Genomic DNA, 19,172 nt, shown 5'->3' on the forward strand with positions numbered 1-19,172 from the left:
CTACAGAGGAACCCACTGGACACATGGCATATGTCCCAAATGGCCCCTTAATCCCTATGCAGTGCACTACTTTTGACCAGAACCCCATAGGCCCGTAGTGTACTAAATAGGGTATAGGGTGTAATTTGGGAAGTACACATTGTCATCTACAGAGTTCAACTGCTGTCGGAGGAAAAATACAACTTTCCCTTTAAACACGTTCGGTCTTTTCCGGGAGGTTCCGCCGGGATTCGACACTGCCTCCCCTCCGCTACTGCAGCCTGGTCGCGAGGAGCTGTACCAATTCACTTATTATTAGCGATATCAGAAATTATAAACAATTTGCCATTTTAAACGCAGGGAAAAGTCAGTCGTTGGATACCACCACCCTCTGCAAAATGCAGGCCATCAAATGCGTCGTGGTGGGCGATGGGTAAGACCTTTTGTGTGTGTTTAGGCTGAAAATGTGTCCTTTTTCGAGTCTGTGAGGGCAATTGTTGCAGCTGGGGCTATAGCGGGTTGAATGGGTCGGCTTTCAGTTCGCTAGAATCCGCTCTCTCATCAGTGCGTGAGCGTCAAATGAATGTTGAGCAATTACATTTTTATTTTGTTAGCCTACTTTGTGATTTCATGTTATCAATGTATTTGCCAAATTTTCCGCCAGGTTTTGCACAATACATTATAAATTCGGGTGTGAAATATTCTGTCTGAAATTGAACTAAAGCTATTTGAAGGTTTCATTGAAATATAAAAACAATAACTAACTAAAGCTTCTCGGATTAACAACATTTGGAAACCCATATTTGTCTTTTTTTTTTTAGCAAAATTGTGAAATATACATGAATATGTGCATAGTTGCAGAAATGTCGCTGGGGGGTCTTGGCTGAGACTCATTAAACGATGTAATGCTTTCACACCTACACAGCCAGCTTCTACGGAGGCACGGGCTACCGATGGGCATGGGCACCTATGCAATATACCGGGTTTATATAGCCTTTCTACCATAGACATCTTTGAAAGACAGGTTTATTTGACTTCTGCTACATTGTGATGCGGTGCGGATGCGGCGTAGATCTTGGGTAGTGTGTGGAAGTAGGGTGCACTGGACTGCATAGCATAGCTAAACAGGGGTGTGGGGGGCCCTGTCTAGGATTTTTTTAGGGGATGGGCAACACACACACACATGCGCAATATTGTACAACTAACCTTGTGGGGACACGTAATTCAGTCCCATTGAAAGTCCTATTTTCCCTAAACCCAAATCTATCCCTAGTCCAGGTCTAAAAGGCTCCTTAACCTCTTAAAGCATTGTTGGTTAAGGGCTTGTAAGTAAGCATTTCACCTGTTGTATTCGGCACATGTGACAAATACAATTTGATTTGATTTGAGCTCCTAACCCTAAATCTAATTCTAACCCTAAATCCCCTAGAAATAGCATTTGACCTTGTGGGGACCAACAAAATGTCCCCAGTTGATCAAATTTTTGTTCATTTACTATTCTTGTAGGGTCTTCTGGTCTTCAAGTACAGTTGAACATGTCCACAAACACACACACACACACACACAGGTAATGATGTGAAGTGGCGTCTTTATTTCACCTTTATTTAACCAGGCAAGTAAATTAAGAACTAATTCTTATTTACAATGACAGCCTACCAAAAGGCAAAAGGCCTGCAGGGACGGGGGCTGGGATTAAAAATAACAAATAAATAAAACATAAATATAGGACAAAACACACATCACAACAAGAGAGACAACACACCACTACATGAAGAGAGACCTAAGACAACAACATAGCAAGGCAGCTGTGGTCTGCCAATGTGCCCCCTAGCCAGAAGGCTATGTAGGACAGTGTCTGTGTTCACACACTGCCAAACAACCATACACAGCCTTTAGCCTTTATTTATTGATTTGATTACTCTCTCTATCCCTCTCTCTCCCTATATCTCTCCCTCATATATATATATATATATATATATATATATATATATATATATATATATATATCTCTCTCTCTCTCTCTATTTCTCTCTCTCTATCCCTCTCTCTCTCTATATATATATATATATATATATATCTCTATATATATATCTCTCTCTCTATCTCTCTCTCTCTATCCCTCGATCTCTCTCTCTTCTCTCTCTCTCTACCCCTCTCTCTACCCCTATCTCTATATATCTCTCTCTCTCAATTCATTTTTCAGTTTAAAGGGTTTTATTGGCATGGGAAACACATGTTAACATTGCCAAAGCAAGTGAAATAGATAATAAACAAAAGTAAAATAAACAAACATTGCATTCTTTCTCTCTCAGAGCGGTGGGAAAGACATGTCTTCTCATCAGCTATACCACCAATGCCTTCCCTGGAGAATACATCCCCACAGTGTGAGTATCATAGCATGAAGCTTCACTACAATAATTGTGTGTGTGTGTGTGTGTGTGTGTGTGTGTGTGTGTGTGTGTGTGTGTGTGTGTGTGTGTGTGTGTGTGTGTGTGTGTGTGTGTGTGTGTGTGTGTGTGTGTGTGTGTGTGTGGTGTGTGTGTGTGTGTGTGTGTGTGTGTGTGTGTGCGTGCGTGCGTGCATGCATGCCTGTTTTTGTGTATATGCATGCCTGTGTGTGTGCGTGCGTGCGTGTGTGTGTGCGTGCATGCCAGTTTGTGTGTGTGTGTGTGTGCGTGCGTGCGTGCGTGCATGCGTGCGTGTGTGTATGTGTGCACTTCTCTGAACATCATCCTGTCCTCCTCAGGTTTGACAACTACTCTGCCAATGTGATGGTAGATGGGAAACCAGTGAATCTGGGACTGTGGGATACTGCAGGACAGGAGGACTACGACAGGCTCAGACCACTGTCCTATCCACAGACGGTAACTCACTCACTCACTCACTCACTCAGTCACTCACTCACTCACATCTCTCATTCATTATCACTCATACACATTCCACATCCTCCATCTTGTGTCTTCCTGGTTCTGCTTAACTCATTCTCCACACAGTTTCCTGTTATTCCACTGTTTTCCTCATTATCTCGCCAGTGGCGGCTCCGTCAGACACACAGCTTCCTGCCTGCCTGGCTACTGCTTCAGAGAAAATTATTAGGGGGGCTATTTTAACGTTCCACCCATCCCAGCCAGAGAGGAGAATAGTCATATTCTCACACAAATTATCAAGGAACCTACCAGGTACAACCCTAAATCCGTAACCATAGGCACCCTCATAGATATCATCCTGACCAACTTGCCCTCTAAATACACCTTTGCTGTCTTCAACCAGGATCTCAGCGATCACTGCCTCATTGCCTGTGTCCGTAATGGGTCCGCGGTCAAACGACCACCCCTCATCACTGTCAAACGCTCCCTAAAACACTTTAGCGAGCAGGCCTTTCTAATCGACCTGGCCCAGGTATCTTGGAAGGATATCGACCTCATCCCGTCAGTAGAGGATGCCTGGTTGCTCTTTAAAAGTGCTTTCCTCACCATCTTAAATAAGTATGCGCCATTCAAAAAATGTAGAACTAAGAACAGATATAGCCCTTGGTTCACCCCAGACTTGACTGCCCTTGTCCAGCACAAAAACATCCTGTGGCGTACTGCATCGAATAGCCCCCGCGATATGCAACATTTCAGGGAAGTCAGGAACCAATATACACAGGCAGTTAGGAAAGCTAAGGCTAGCTTTTTCAAATAGAAATTTGCATCCTGTAGCACAAATTCCAAAAAGTTTTGGGACACTGTAAAGTCCATGGAGAATAAGAGCACCTCCTTCCAGCTGCCCACTGCACTGAGGATAGGAAACACTGTCACCACCGATAAATCCATGATAATTGAGAATTTCAATAAGCATTTTCTACGGCAGGCCATGCTTTCCACCTGGCTATCCCTACCCCGGTCAACTGCCCTGCACCCCCCACAGCAACTCGCCCAAGCCTCCCCCATTTCTCCTTCACCAAAATCCAGACAGCTGATGTTCTGAAAGAGCTGCAAAATCTGGATCCCTACAGATCAGCTGGGCTAGACAATCTGGACCCTCTCTTTCTAAAATGATACGCTGAAATTGTTGCAACCCCTATTACTAGCCTGTTCAACCTCTCTTTCGTATAGTCTGAGATCCCCAAAGATTGGAAAGCTGCCGCGGTCATCTCCCTCTTCAAATGGGGATGATCCTGCCCTGCCTTTCTAAAATCTTCGAAAGCCAAGTCAACAAACAGATCACCGACCATTTCGAATCCCACCGTACCTTCTCCACTATGCAACTGGTTTCCAAGCTGGTCATGGGTGCACCTCAGCCACGCTCAAGGTCCTAAACGATATCATAACCACCATCGATAAAAAACAGTACTGTGCAGCCGTCTTCATCGACCTGGCCAATGCTTTCGACTCTGTCAATCACCGCATTCTTATTGGCAGACTCAATAGCCTAGGTTTCTCAAATGACTGCCTCGCCTGGTTCACCAACTACTTTTCAAAATCAGTTCAGTGTGTCAAATCGGAGGGCCTGTTGTCCGGACCTCTGGCAGTCTCTATGGGGGCGCCACAGGGTTCAATTCTCGGGCCGACTCTTTTGTCTGTATATATCAATGATGTTGCTCTTGCTGCTGGTGACTTTCTAAACCACCTCTACGCAGACGACACCATTCTGTATACATCTTCTTAAGACACTGTGTTAACAAACCTCCAAATGAGCTTCAATGTCATACAACATTCCTTCCGTGGCCTCCAACTGCTTTTAAATGCTAGTAAAACTAAATGCATGCTCTTCAACCGAATGCTGCCCACACCCGCCCGCCCGACTAGCATCACTACTCTGGACGGTTCTGACTTAGAATATGTGGACAACTACAAATACCAAATACCTTCTTTTTTTGTTGCTCTTTTGCACCAGTATCTCTACTTGCACATCATCATCTGCACATCTATCACCAGTGTTAATGCTAAATTGTAATTATTTTGCCTCTATGGCCTATTTATTGCCTTACCTCCCTAATCTTACTACATTTGCCCACACTGTACATAGATTTTTCTATTGTGTTATTGACTGTACGTTTGTTTATTCCATGTGTAACTCTGTTGTTTTTTGTTGCACTGCTTTGCTTTGCTTTATCTTGGCCAGGTCGCAGTTGTAAATGAGAACTTGTTCTCAACTGGCCTACCTGGTTAAATAAAGCTGAACTAAAATATATATAATAGTCAGACCAGTGACAGGCCAACCACCAGGATTACTGAGTGGTGTTGTTATAACACATTAATACATCCTGTCTGCCTCAGTAATACATCCTGTCTGCCTCAGTAATACATCCTGTCTGCCTCATTAATACATCCTGTCTGCCTCATCAATACATCCTATCTGCCTCATTAATACATCCTGTCTGCCTCAGTAATACATCCTGTCTGCCTCATTAATACATCCTGTCTGCCTCATTAATACATCCTGTCTGCCTCATTAATACATCCTGTCTCCCTCAGTAATACATCCTGTCTGCCTCAGTAATACATCATGTCTGCCTCAGTAATACATCATGTCTGCCTCATTAATACATCCTGTCTGCCTCATCAATACATCCTGTCTGCCTCATTAATACATCCTGTCTGCCTCAGTAATACATCCTGTCTGCCTCAGTAATACATCCTGTCTGCCTCCCTGTCCAGAGGAACCCCTGCACACACACACTCGAACACACACACACTGGTGTTGCATTCCGAGGCCCCAGCTCCAGACTCCTCCAGCCCCTCTGTAAGGTTACCGTACCTGCTCTGAATACCAACACATCCTTTAGTCTCTCCAGCTGCTGTCCTTTTCTATACAGAATGTATAGAGTCACTGAGTCACAGAAATCACAGTCCAACATTTGTTTTCATGCAGTGTTTCTTGTTTAATTAGCCTGTTTAATACACTGTCTGTTTTCTGTGTATTGTCCGAACAGGACGTGTTCCTGACATGTTTCTCTCTGGTGAGCCCTGCCTCCTTTGAGAACGTCAGAGCTAAGGTGAGTGTCTTTATCACCCTGCTAAATAACAGTAATGGTAATATCACTAATATTGTCAGCACCACATTGTACAGTGTTACATTGTGTTCATTCATGTTGCTGTTTGGGCTGATGGCCCAACTCCACAACCTCTTTATGTAGGCTGACCTTTTAAGACCTTATAACCCTTTGACCTTAATGATCTTAACAGTGGAACTTCCGGGTACCACTGTTCAAGGTCACATAGAGCTCAGAGGTCAAGGGTTCATTTTTATTACATTTTAAAAATTAAACTAGGCAAGTCAGTTAAGAACATATTCTTATTTACAATTACGGTCTAAGGCACTGCATCTCAGTGCTAGAGGCGTCACGACAGACACCCTGGTTCAAATCCAGGCTGTATCTCAACTGGACATGATTGGGAGTACCATAGTGCAGCGTACAATTGGCCCAGTATCGTCTGGGTTTGGACGGGGTAGGCCGTCATTGTAAATAAGATTTTTTTTCTTGCCTAGTTAAATAAAGGTTAAAATTAAATTAAAATGAACCCTTGACCTTTGACCTCTATGTGACCTTGAACAGTGGTACCCGGAAGTGCGTCACCACTGCCCCAACACCCCCATCATCCTGGTGGGAACGAAGCTGGACCTGAGGGACGACAAGGACACTATTGAGAGGCTGAGGGACAAGAAGTTGTCCCCAATCACCTACCCTCAGGGCCTGGCCATGGCACGGGAGATAGGTGGGTGTCTGTGGAGGGGGGGGTTTGGTTTGAGAAAGAGTGTGAGGATGTAGTGTGTCTGAATGTGTTTCTGACAGCTTCTTTGAGCTCAAGTGTTCACCTGTGTCTGAACTCACCTATTTTGAGTCCAAGTTTCTGACTGACCAATTGGATGTGTGTCAGTCCTCATCCCCTTCTCTGATTGGCTGTCTCCTGTCCCCTACAGGTGCGGTGAAGTACCTGGAGTGCTCAGCCCTGACCCAGAGGGGGCTGAAGACCGTTTTTGACGAGGCCATCCGGGCCGTCCTGTGCCCGCCGCCAATCAAAAAGAGGCGCAAGAAGTGCACCCTCTTCTGAGAGAGTTGGGGCGAGGAGGAGGGGGTCTGCAAGAAATAAAAACTGAATCTACTGTTTTACAGAAAGTGTTGCTAATCTATCGCTGTCAGTGTCTCAAATACTACCCTAGTCCCCCTTTAACACTGGCCAAATGTAGTGCACTATGTAGGGAATGGGGTTGTTGTTTGTAAGGGAGCGGTAGTGCACTATGTAGGGAATAGGGTTGTTGTTTGTAAGGGAGTAGTAGTGCACTATGTAGGGAATAGGGTTGTTGTTTGTAAGGGAGCAGTAGTGCACTATGTAGGGAATAGGGTTGTTGTTTGTAAGGGAGTAGTAGTGCACTATGTAGGGAATAGGGTTGTTGTTTGTAAGGGAGTAGTAGTGCACTATGTAGGGAATAGGGTTGTTGTTTGTAAGGGAGTAGTAGTGCACTATGTAGGTTGTTGACACAGTAGTGGGTAGAACTTGAAAGGGTGCGTCCCAAATTGCAACTGATTCCTTAAATAGTGCACTTCTTTTGACCAGGACCCACATAGGGAATAGGGTGCAGTACTTTTTACCAGGGCCCACATAGGGAATAGGGTGCCATTTGGGAAACAGACTAAGGCACAATTAATTGAACTCCTCTTTAGGACTTTTGCATCCATTCTGTGTGACCTATGCCTTAAATCAACTGGGTAAATGGAATGGGTCAATGTCTCAGAGAGAGAGGTCATTCTGGGTAAATGGAATGGGTCAATGTCTCAGAGAGAGAGGTCATTCTGGGTAAATGGAATGGGTCAGTGTCTCAGAGAGAGAGGTCATTCTGGGTAAATGGAACGGGTCAGTGTCTCAGAGAGAGGTCATTCTGGGTAAATGGAACAGGTCAGTGTCTCAGAGAGAGAGAGAGGTCATTCTGGGTAAATGGAACGGGTCAGTGTCTCAGAGAGAGGTCATTCTGGGTAAATGGAATGGGTCAGTGTCTCAGAGAGAGAGGTCATTCTGGGTAAATGGAATGGGTCAGTGTCTCAGAGAGAGGCCATTCTGGGTAAATGGAATGGGTCAGTGTCTCAGAGAGAGGCCATTCTGGGTAAATGGAACGGGTCAGTGTCTCAGAGAGAGGCCATTCTGGGTAAATGGAACAGGTCAGTGTCTCAGAGAGAGAGGTCATTCTGGGTATATAGAATGGGTCAGTGTCTCAGAGAGAGAGGTCATTCTGCGTAAATGGAACGGGTCAGTGTCTCAGAGAGAGAGAGGTCATTCTGGGTAAATGGAATGGGTCAGTGTCTCAGAGAGAGGTCATTCTGGGTAAATGGAACGGGTCAGTGTCTCAGAGAGAGGTCATTCTGGGTAAATGGAATGGGTCAGTGTCTCAGAGAGAGGTCATTCTGGGTAAATGGAATGGGTCAGTGTCTCAGAGAGAGGTCATTCTGGGTAAATGGAATGGGTCAGTGTCTCAGAGAGAGAGGTCATTCTGGGTAAATTGAACAGGTCAGTGTCTCAGAGAGAGAGGTCATTCTGGGTAAATGGAATGGGTCAGTGTCTCAGAGAGAGAGGTCATTCTGGGTAAATGGAATGGGTCAGTGTCTCAGAGAGAGGTCATTCTGGGTAAATGGAATGGGTCAGTGTCTCAGAGAGAGAGGTCATTCTGGGTAAATTGAACAGGTCAGTGTCTCAGAGAGAGAGGTCATTCTGGGTAAATTGAACAGGTCAGTGTCTCAGAGAGAGAGGTCATTCTAGAGATGGAGATGGAGGAACAACCACAATGGGTTGTAAATCTGATACTGTCCTGATTAACTCAACTTCTTTCCTTTATAAGACAAAATACAGAACTCACACAGACACACACAGGTGTTTATGTCTATAACCCTGCAGTACTGTAGGACCAGGTGATTGGTTTATGTCTATAACCAGTACAGTACTGTAGTACCAGGTGATTGGTTTATGTCTATAACCAGTACAGTACTGTAGTACCAGGTGATTGGTTTATGTCTATAACCAGTACAGTACTGTAGTACCAGGTGATTGGTTTATGTCTATAACCAGTACAGTACTGTAGTACCAGGTGATTGGTTTATGTCTATAACCAGTACAGTACTGTAGTACCAGGTGATTGGTTTATGTCTATAACCAGTACAGTACTGTAGTACCAGGTGATTGGTTTATGTCTATAACCAGTACAGTACTGTAGGACCAGGTGATTGGTTTATGTCTGTAACCAGTACAGTACTGTAGGACCAGGTGATTGGTTTATGTCTATAACCAGTACAGTACTGTAGGACCAGGTGATTGGTTTATGTCTATAACCAGTACAGTACTGTAGTACCAGGTGATTGGTTTATGTGCGATAAGACCAGGTGATTGGTTTATGTCTATAACCAGTACAGTACTGTAGTACCAGGTGATTGGTTTATGTCTATAACCAGTACAGTACTGTAGTACCAGGTGATTGGTTTATGTCTATAACCCTGCAGTACTGTAGTACCAGGTGATTGGTTTATGTCTATAACCAGTACAGTACTGTAGGACCAGGTGATTGGTTTATGTCTATAACCAGTACAGTACTGTAGGACCAGGTGATTGGTTTATGTCTATAACCAGTACAGTACTGTAGGACCAGGTGATTGGTTTATGTCTATAACCAGTACAGTACTGTAGGACCAGGTGATTGGTTTATGTCTATAACCAGTACAGTACTGTAGTACCAGGTGATTGGTTTATGTCTGTAACCCTGCAGTACAGTACTGTAGGACCAGGCGATTTTACTGGCCAGTTCAGGTCACATGGTCAGGAACAACTCTTACCTATAACAACTGGCCTCTGTGGCCAATGTGGCAGAAGATGAATCCTCAAGAAATGGGCCCAAAACAAATGTGATTTGTTTCCTTAAAACGTGTTATTTTTATTGATTTTGTATTTATTTATCGTTTTTTCATGTCCTGCCAGTGCAAACCAAAACGTAGTCATTGATAAAAGCTCTCTGACATCTAGAAATCAAATCAAACTTTGTCACATGCGTCGAATACAACATGTGGACCTTACCGTGAAACGCTTACTGACAAGCCTTTAATCAACAGTGCAGTTCAGGAAGATATTTACCAATGCCCCTCTGTTAACGTTAATGTGTCTACGGACAGGAACTCTCCTACAGTCGGGACCAGGGCCCGTATTCACAAAGCCTCTCGGAGTAGGTGTGCTGATCTACGATCAGTTCTCCCTTGGCCCATATAATCTTATTCATTATAATGTAAAAGACTAAACTGATTCAAGATCAGTACTCTTTATCTCTGAGACTCTTGAGACATACAGGTCCCAGGAAGGTATCTTCCAGCCGGGATGCCAGTTGGTACAGAACAACGAGACCTTGTTATTTTCTTTGTTCCCTGCCTGCTTGGCAGTTATTCAGCGTCAGTTTAACCGCTCCATTTGAAACCCACTAAAGGGAAATAGGTTGTCAATGTGCCAATAGTGAACACTGTTTTGTGGAACTAGCATGTGAAATCGTGATGAGCTCTCTCTCTCTCGCTGCAGAACCCAGACTACTTAAGTATGGGTGTGTCTCCAATGGCGACCCTATTACCTATATATGTCTCTATGTGCCCTGGTCCAAAGTAGTGCACTATATAGGATATAGGTTGCCATTTGGGATACATCCTATCTCCTGTAAAGGCTCCCAAGAGGACATGCAGTCTTAATATGTTTTTTGCCTGTATTTTTTACTCTCTCTGTGTGTGTGTGTGTGTGTGTGTGTGTGTGTGTGTGTGTGTGTGTGTGTGTGTGTGGTGTGTGTGTGTGTGTGTGTGTGTGTGTGTGTGTGTGTGTGTGTGTGTGTGTGTGTGTGTGTGTGTGTGTGTGTGTGTGTGTGTGTGTGTGTGTGTGTGTGTGTGTGTGTGTGAGAGAGAGAGTGTATATATTTTTTAATTATCCCCCATCATGCTTCTGTGATTGTCTGAACTTTGATTAAGGAACAACTCTAAACAACAAAGATCAAGCATTTAAACACAAAAGGAACTGTCTGTTTTTAATACCTGCTATAATGTTTGCCAAAATTAACATCTTCATTAAACAGGGATTTTAAAAGGTATTAATAAATAAACATATTTGAAAGTATCAAACACTGTAGCTCTGTTTTTCTTTGTTGTGATGTTGATGGTCATGATGATGAAGATGAAGATGTGTTAATGTAATCATCTGGTGTTGCAGTATTGGTTCTGGTTTTCACTCAACAGTACTGTATTGCATTGTAGCAACCTAAATATATTTTAGATTACAGTAACCTCCCCCTGCTGGTAAATGATGGTAGTAAAAATATATGTGAAATATTAAACATTTACCAAATAATATCTAATGTACATATTTTCTTTTACATATGACCCAGTGATGCCTTTCTATGCTATTTGGTTACAATAAAAGTGCTTCCTATGACACAGCTTTATGTTCAAACACTAGTTTTTGGATACTGTATACAGTAATGTGTTATTATTTTATTTAACCATGGACATTTTTTAAAACCAAAATATCACTTAAATATAGACAAACATGAATCATTGTTAATTAATAGACGTTTTTCATAAATCATAAATATATATATTATTTTGAAATGTTACAATTTCGTGAACCGGAAGTCACATGGGCAACTTTTTCAAACTATTTTCGCGGCGCAACGTTTGTATAATCAGGAGAACGTTAGATGATCTATGTTTAGCCTAAGGCCACGGTAATTATGTATTTTTATTAGTTTAGAAATATTCCCGTTGTATAATAAATAACGTTAAACAAAACAAGTTTTATTTTGAAAGGAAATGATGTCACTAATTGGAAGTAGAAATGAAAGAGGACATGGAAAGAAAGGGACAACAAAAAGGAGACAATACTCCAGGGAGGCACTGGAGACAGCTGTAGAGAAAGTAAAAGCTGGAATGAGCCTTAGAGAAGCTTCCCGTGAGTCAGGGATTCCTCACACCACTCTCCAAGATCACAAAAAGAACAAATATGCCTTTGCTCCTCACCCCAACCTGGCAATAACCACCGAGGAAGAGCACTCCCTAATATCTTATGCTCTCTGAATGGCTGACCATGCCTTCCCTATCAGCAGGACTGTGGTGAAGGCTCTGGCTGTGGCCATTATCAAGGAGAGTGGCCGTAGCACCGTCGTCAATCTGGAAAGGGGACTGAGTGACAACTGGTGGTCTAGATTCAGGGCTCGCCACCCTGAGCTGAGCGCCAGGGTGCCCGACCCTCTCAACCGGGCCAGGGTACAGGGAGCTACTCCTGCCGCCATCAAGGGCTTCTTTGATGTCTACGAGCCCATCTTCGTCAGCCACAGCTTAGAACACAAGCCGCACCTCATCTTCAACTGCGACGAGACTGAGTTTTCGGACAAGCTCAAGTCCAGGGAGAAAGTTCTCTGTCAAAAAGACAGAAAACACATCTATCAAGAGCAGCAGCACACCACTAGGGAACATATTACCGTGCACTGCTGTGTGAGTGCAGCTGGTGAGAGTATCCCCGCCTTTATAATCTTCCAGAAGTGCCTCCCCTGTACGGCCTGTGCCCTCGAGGGTCCACCGAAGGCCCTGTATGGTGTGTCCCCTAAAGGCTACATGGACGCAGAACTTTTCCTGAAGTGGCTGCTCTTCTTCGTGAAGCACGCCCCAAAGGAGAGGCCCCTGGTGCTCGTAGTGGACCACCACAAAACCCATGTGTCCAGGGAGGTTGTCAAGTTTTGCCGGGAAAATCAGGTGGAAGTGGTTTGTCTGCCGGCGAATACCACCCACTTGTTGCAGCCATTGGACATCAGTGTCTTTGGCCCACTGAAGACTGTGTTCAGCAGGAATGCTGCACGTCTAGGCCTGGTGCGGGGCGATCTTGTCATCGGCAAGAAGCACTTCTCCGCCATGCTGCAAGAGGCCTACCCCCAGACGGTCACTAAGAAAACATTATGGCTGGGTTCAAGAAGGCAGGGATTTTCCCACTCAACAGAGAGGCCTTTGACTCCAGCCAGCTGGTGAAGCTGGTGCCGACCACCCCCGACCCCAAAGCAGCAACCTCAGAGGCCACTGCAGGGACCCCCGACACCAAAGCAGCAGAGGCCCCCGCAACCCCAGCAGCGACCACGTTTCTTGTCCCGGGTGGCTGCTGTTCGACCTGCGGACAGCGTGCCCCACCCACAAACCCTTTGGTGGCTGCAGGACTCGTCTCTCCAGACCTGGCCAATGTTCTGGTGCCCATCTAACCGGCAGAAAGTGAAGCGTCGACTCCTCCTGCCGGCCCGCGTCATCACAAGCGTCAAGTACAACAAACTCCTTCATCAACAGGAGGCTGGAGTGAAGGAGAAGCAGGAGAGAAAGAGGAAGCGGGAGGAACTGCAGAGGAGGAGAGAAAAGAGAGAGCCCGGCAAAAACACCAAAGTGAAAAGGAAATGGCAGGCTGAGGTGTCAGAGCACTGCACACCGGTGTCAGAGGACGATGTCTGTCTGCAGCCCCAATTACCTTGGGCTTTCAGTTTTCCATCTTTTGACAGTTTGCTCTAATCATATGAGGGATGATGCTCTGCAGCACTCTGTTATCAGTAGTAATCTCTGGTTATGTCCGAGAGGAAATTGAGATAGTAAGAGAATAAGAAGAGAGGGGCGTAGAGGGAAAATGAGAAAGAGAGGGGGTAGAGGGAGAAAGAGAGAGGGGTAGAGGGAGAAAGAGAAAGAGGGGGGTAGAGGGAGAGAGAGAAAGAGGGGGGTAGAGGGAGAAAGAGAAAGAGGGGGGTAGAGGGAGAGAGAGAAAGAGGGGGGTAGAGGGAGGGAGAAAGAGGGGGGTAGAGGGAGGGAGAAAGAGGGGGGTAGAGGGAGAGAGAGAAAGAGGGGGGTAGAGGGAGGGAGAAAGAGGGGGGTAGAGGGAGAGAGAGAAAGAGAGGGGGTAGAGGGAGAGAGAGAAAGAGGGGGGTAGAGGGAGAGAGAGAAAGAGGGGGGTAGAGGGAGGGAGAAAGAGGGGGGTAGAGGGAGAGAGAGAAAGAGGGGGGTAGAGGGAGGGAGAAAGAGGGTGGTAGAGGGAGGGAGAAAGAGGGGGGTAGAGGGAGGGAGAGAGAAAGAGAGGGTGAGAGAGAAGTTTTTTTGCAAGTGTTATTTATTTTTACAGTAGTATTTCTGTTTTGTTTTGACCAGCTCCATGCTTCTGTGTTGTTGCATCAGTGATATTCTACTGAACTTTGATTAAGGAAGAACACTGAACAAAAACAACAAATGTAACATTTAACAGAAAAAAGGAACTGTCTGTTTTTGATGACCAGGGGTGTGTGTATTCATTACGCTGATTCTGTTGCAAAACATTTCTTAAACGGAAGCAGATGGAATGAAACGGGGAGAGACTTACCTGGATTTTTCCAATAGAAACTCCAAACAGTTACAAAACGTTCCGTTGTGCAGCAGAATTGGTGGAATGAATACACCCCTGTTTTTATGTTGCCAAAAGAAAGCTCTTCACTGAACATGTGGTTTAAAAAAGTGATCGTATTAGTGAACACTAATAAGTGCTAACCTTTATATATACACACTGAACAAAAATATAAACTCAACATGTAAAGTGTTGGTCCATGTTTCATGAGCGGAAATAAAAGATCCCAGAAATGTTCCATACGCACAAAAAAGCTTTTTTCTCTCAATTTTTGTGCACAAATTTGTTTACATACCTGTTAGTGAGCATTTCTCCTTTGCCAAGATAATCCATCCACCTGACAGGTGTGGCATATCAAGAAGCTGATTAAACTGCATGATCATTACACAGGTGCACCTTGTTCTGGGGACAATAAAATGCCACTCTAAAATATGCAGATGTCTCAAGTTTTGATGGAGCGTGCAACTTGCATGCTAACCGCAGGAATGTCCACCAGAGCTGTTGCCAGAGAACTTAATGTTAATTTCTTTACCACCTTCAATGTTGTTTTAGAGAATTTGGCAGTAGGTCCATCAGGCCTCACAACTGCAGACCACGTGTATGGCATCGTGTGCGTGAGCGGTTTGCTGATGTCAACGATGTGAACAGAGTGCCTCGTGGTGGTGGTGGGGTTATGGTATAGGCATAAGCTATGGACAACGAAGACAATTGCATTTTATCGATGGCAATTTGAGTGCAGAAAAATACAGTGACGAGATCCTGAGGCCCATTAGAGGTATCTGTGATCAACAGATGCATATCTGTATTCCCAGTCATGTGAAATCCATAGATTAGGGCCTAATGAATTCATTTAAATTGACTGATTTCCTCATATGAACTCTAACTCAGTAAAATCAATTAAATTGTTGTATGTTGAGTTTATATACACTGCTCAAAAAAATAAAGGGAACACTAAAATAACACATCCTAAATCTGAATGAATGAAATAATCTTATTAAATACTTTTTTCTTTACATAGTTGAATGTGCTGACAACAAAATCACACAAAAATAATCAATGGAAATCCAATTTATCAACCCATGGAGGTCTGGATTTGGGGTCACACTCAAAATTAAAGTGGAAAACCACACTACAGGCTGATCCAACTTTGATGTAATGTCCTTAAAACAAGTCAAAATGAGGCTCAGTAGTGTGTGTGGCCTCCACGTGCCTGTATGACCTCCCTACAACGCCTGGGCATGCTCCTGATGAGGTGGCGGATGGTCTCCTGTAGGATCTCCTCCCAGACCTGGACTAAAGCATCCGCCAACTCCTGGACACTCTGTGGTGCAACGTGGCGTTGGTGGATGGAGTGAGACATGATGTCCCAGATGTGCTCAATTGGATTCAGGTCTGGGGAACAGGCGGGCCAGTCCATAGCATCAATGCCTTCCTCTTGCAGGAACTGCTGACACACTCCAGCCACATGAGGTCTAGCATTGTCTTGCATTAGAAGGAACCCAGGGCCAACCGCACCAGCATATGGTCTCACAAGGGGTCTGAGGATCTCATCTCGGTACCTAATGGCAGTCAGGCTACCTCTGGCGAGCACATGGAGGGCTGTGCGGCCCCCCAAAGAAATGCCACCCCACACCATGACTGACCCACCGCCAAACCGGTCATGCTGGAGGATGTTGCAGGCAGCAAAACGTTCTCCACGGCATCTCCAGACTCTGTCACGTCTGTCACATGTGCTCAGTGTGAACCTGCTTTCATCTGTGAAGAGCACAGGGCGCCAGTGGCGAATTTGCCAATCTTGGTGTTCTCTGGCAAATGCCAAACGTCCTGCACGGTGTTGGGCTGTAAGCACAATTCCCACCTGTGGACGTCGGGCCCTCATACCACCCTCATGGAGTCTGTTTTTGACCGTTTGAGCAGACACATGCACATTTGTGGCCTGCTGGAGGTCATTTTGCAGGGCTCTGGCAGTGCTCCTCCTGCTCCTCCTTGCACAAAGGCGGAGGTAGCGGTCCTGCTGCTGGGTTGTTGCCCTCCTACGGCCTTCTCCACGTCTCCTGATGTACTGGCCTGTCTCCTGGTAGCGCCTCCATGCTCTGGACACTACACTGACAGACACAGCAAACCTTCTTGCCACAGCTCGCATTGATGTGCCATCCTGGATGAGCTGCACTACCTGAGCCACTTGTGTGGGTTGTAGATTCCGTCTCATGCTACCACTAGAGTGAAAGCACCGCCAGCATTCAAAAGTGACCAAAACATCAGCCAGGAAGCATAGGAACTGAGAAGTGGTCTGTGGTCTCGACCTGCAGAACCACTCCTTTATTGGGGGTGTCTTGCTTATTGCCTATAATTTCCACCTGTTGTCTATTCCATTTGCACAACAGCATGTGAAATTTATTGTCAATCAGTGTTGCTTCCTAAGTGGACAGTTTGATTTCACAGAAGTGTGATTGACTTGGAGTTACATTGTGTTGTTTAAGTGTTCCCTTTATTTTTTTGAGCAGTATATCTTCCTTCAGTATAGTACTTATAAGCTCTTGAAAACCCTTATTATCCGTAGGGTAAAATCTATATACTTTCTGTAGCAGTTTGCGCAGATCCATACGCTGTGTGTGCCTCCAGTTGACAAACTATCCCCAGTTACACACAGGTGCCCCATAACGACAAAGCAAAAACAGGTTTTTAGATATTTTTGCAAATGTATACAAATAAAAAATCTGAAATATTACATTTACATAAGTATTCAGACCCTTTACTCAGTGCTTTGTTCAAGCACCTTTGGCATCGATTCCAGCCTCGAGTCTTCTTGGGTATGACGCTACAGGTTTGGCACACCTGCATTTGGGGAGTTTCTCCCTTTCTTCTCTGGAGATCCTGTCAAGCTCTGTCAGAGACCTATTTTCAGGTCACACAGTGATATTCGATTGGGTTCAAGTCCGGGCCACTCAAGGACATTCAGAGACTTGTCCTGAAGCCACTCCTGTGTTGTCTTGGCTGTGAGCTTAGGGTCGTTGTCCTGTTGGAAGGTGAACCTTCGCCCCAGTCTGAGGTCCTGAGCGCTCTGGAGCAGGTTTTCGTCAAGGATCTCTCTGTACTTTGGTCCGTTCATCTTTGCCTTGATCCTGACTAGTCTCCTAGTCCCTGCCGCTGAAAAACATCCCCACAGCGTGATGCTGCCACCACCATGCTTCACTGTAGGGATGGTGCCAGGTTTCCTCCAGACGTGACACTTGGCATTCAGGTCAAAGAGTTCAATCTTGGTTTCATCAGACCAGAGAAACTTGTTTCTCAAGGTCTGAGAGTCCTTTAGGTGCTTTATGACAAACTCCAAGCGGACTGTCATGAGCCTTTTAATGAGGAGTGGCTTCCATCTGGTCACTCTACCATAAAGACCTGATTGGTGGAGTGTTGCAGAGATGGTTGTCCTTTTAGAAGTTTCTCCCATCTCCACAGAGGAATTCTGGAGCTCTGTCAGAGTGACCATCGGGTTCTTGGTCACCTCCCTGACCAAGGCCCTTCTCCCCTGATTGCTCAGTTTGGCCGGGCAGCCAGTTCTAGGAAGAGTCTTGGTGGTTCCAAACTTCTTCCATTTAAGAATGATTGAGGCCACTGTGTTCTTGGGGACCTTCAATGCTTCAGAAATGTTTTGGTACCCTTCCCCAGATCTGTGCCTCGACACAATTCCTTCGAACTCATGGCTTGGTTTTTGCTCTGACATTCACTGTCAACTGTGGGACCTTATATAGACAGGTGTGTGCCTTTTTCCAAATCATGTCCGAATTTATCACAGCTGGACTCCAATCAAGTTGTAGAAACATCTCAAGGATGTTCAATGGAAACAGGATGCACCTGAGCTCAATTTCAAGTCTCAACGCAAATGGTCTGAATACTTATTTAAAGAAGGTATTTCAGTTTTTATGTTTAATACATTTGCAGAAATTTCAAAATTGTTTTTGCTTTGTCATTATGGGGTAATGTGTGTAGACTGATGAGGGATAACATTATTTCATACATTTTAGAATAAGGCATAACAAAATATGGAAAAAGTCAAGGGGTTTGAATACTTTCTGAATGCACTGTATAGAGGGATTAGGGTGACATTTCAGATGCTCACAGTCAACCAGACATGGGATTCTTCCTGACTAATCAGGAATTCTTGGTTTTGAGGGAATAAGGCTGTCACGTAACAAAATGTGGAAAAGGTGTATGGGTCTGAATACTTTCCCGAATGCGATGTACTTATATACTAGGCTTTATATACTAGTCCAATATACTAGGCGTTATAACCATGTATGATAATGTAAGAATGGGGGTATTAACATGTTTCGTAACAGTGCCAAAGCTGGGTTTGTTCCAGCGAGCCATATTTTGATTTAAGGCAGTAACTTTTGCTCCACAGGGATTTAGATACAAGTTGCACTCCCATACCCCGGATGTGATTATTGTGTTTGTGTCGGCAGAGAAGGAGATGCCTCTGCCCGTACAGGTTTTTAACTTTCAGGTAAACTTGTGTTTTAAACAGTTTATATAACCGGGAACACGTTTGAATGACTATATTTTTTGTTTAGATTGAGTTGATATATTTGGTTCTCTAACAAAGTGTTTTCAACTAGCGTTAGCTAACAAGCTAATCTTGCTAGCTAACGTTAGCTAAGAAGCTATGCTAGGGTCGCAACATCAAGTTAGTCCTTATTATCTAATACATTTAGCGTTAGGGCGGATTGAACTAGGTTTATTATAGATTATAAATCTTCAATTTGTTTGATAGATTTAGCTAACTAGTCGGCGGATAAAAAAAAAAGCAGGTGTAGC

General features: G+C 44.6%; 2 protein-coding genes across 2 annotated transcripts in view; both read left to right on the top strand.

The window, feature by feature from the left end:
• Positions 1-219: 219 nt before the first annotated feature.
• Positions 220-11,271, top strand: LOC106606203 (ras-related C3 botulinum toxin substrate 3). Its single transcript, XM_082976270.1, has 6 exons — positions 220-412; positions 2,292-2,363; positions 2,726-2,843; positions 5,897-5,959; positions 6,521-6,680; positions 6,886-11,271. The coding sequence occupies exons 1-6, from the start codon at positions 378-380 to the stop codon at positions 7,014-7,016; spliced, it is 579 nt and encodes a 192-aa protein (XP_082832396.1). The 5' UTR covers positions 220-377; the 3' UTR covers positions 7,017-11,271.
• A 7,484-nt stretch (positions 11,272-18,755) lies between these two features.
• Positions 18,756-19,172, top strand: part of LOC106606204 (COP9 signalosome complex subunit 1) — a 30,095-nt gene continuing 29,678 nt past the window's right edge. The window contains exon 1 of the mRNA XM_045719607.2: positions 18,756-18,861. Coding sequence (XP_045575563.1) covers positions 18,829-18,861 — 33 coding nt within the window. The 5' untranslated portion in view covers positions 18,756-18,828. The remainder of the gene's footprint in view (positions 18,862-19,172) is intronic.

The sequence above is a fragment of the Salmo salar genome, chromosome 06 (assembly GCF_965601325.2).
Source record: "Salmo salar chromosome 06, fSalSal1, whole genome shotgun sequence".
NCBI classification, from domain to species: Eukaryota; Metazoa; Chordata; class Actinopteri; order Salmoniformes; family Salmonidae; genus Salmo; species Salmo salar.

Coding starts and splice junctions, on each gene's coding strand:
- LOC106606203 (XM_082976270.1), top strand. CDS start 378: ATGCAGGCCATCAAATGCGTCGTGGTGGGCGATGG. Junction 2,364..2,725: donor GGAGAATACATCCCCACAGT/GTGAGTATCATA, acceptor TGTCCTCCTCAG/GTTTGACAACTACTCTGCCA. Junction 6,681..6,885: donor GGCCATGGCACGGGAGATAG/GTGGGTGTCTGT, acceptor TGTCCCCTACAG/GTGCGGTGAAGTACCTGGAG.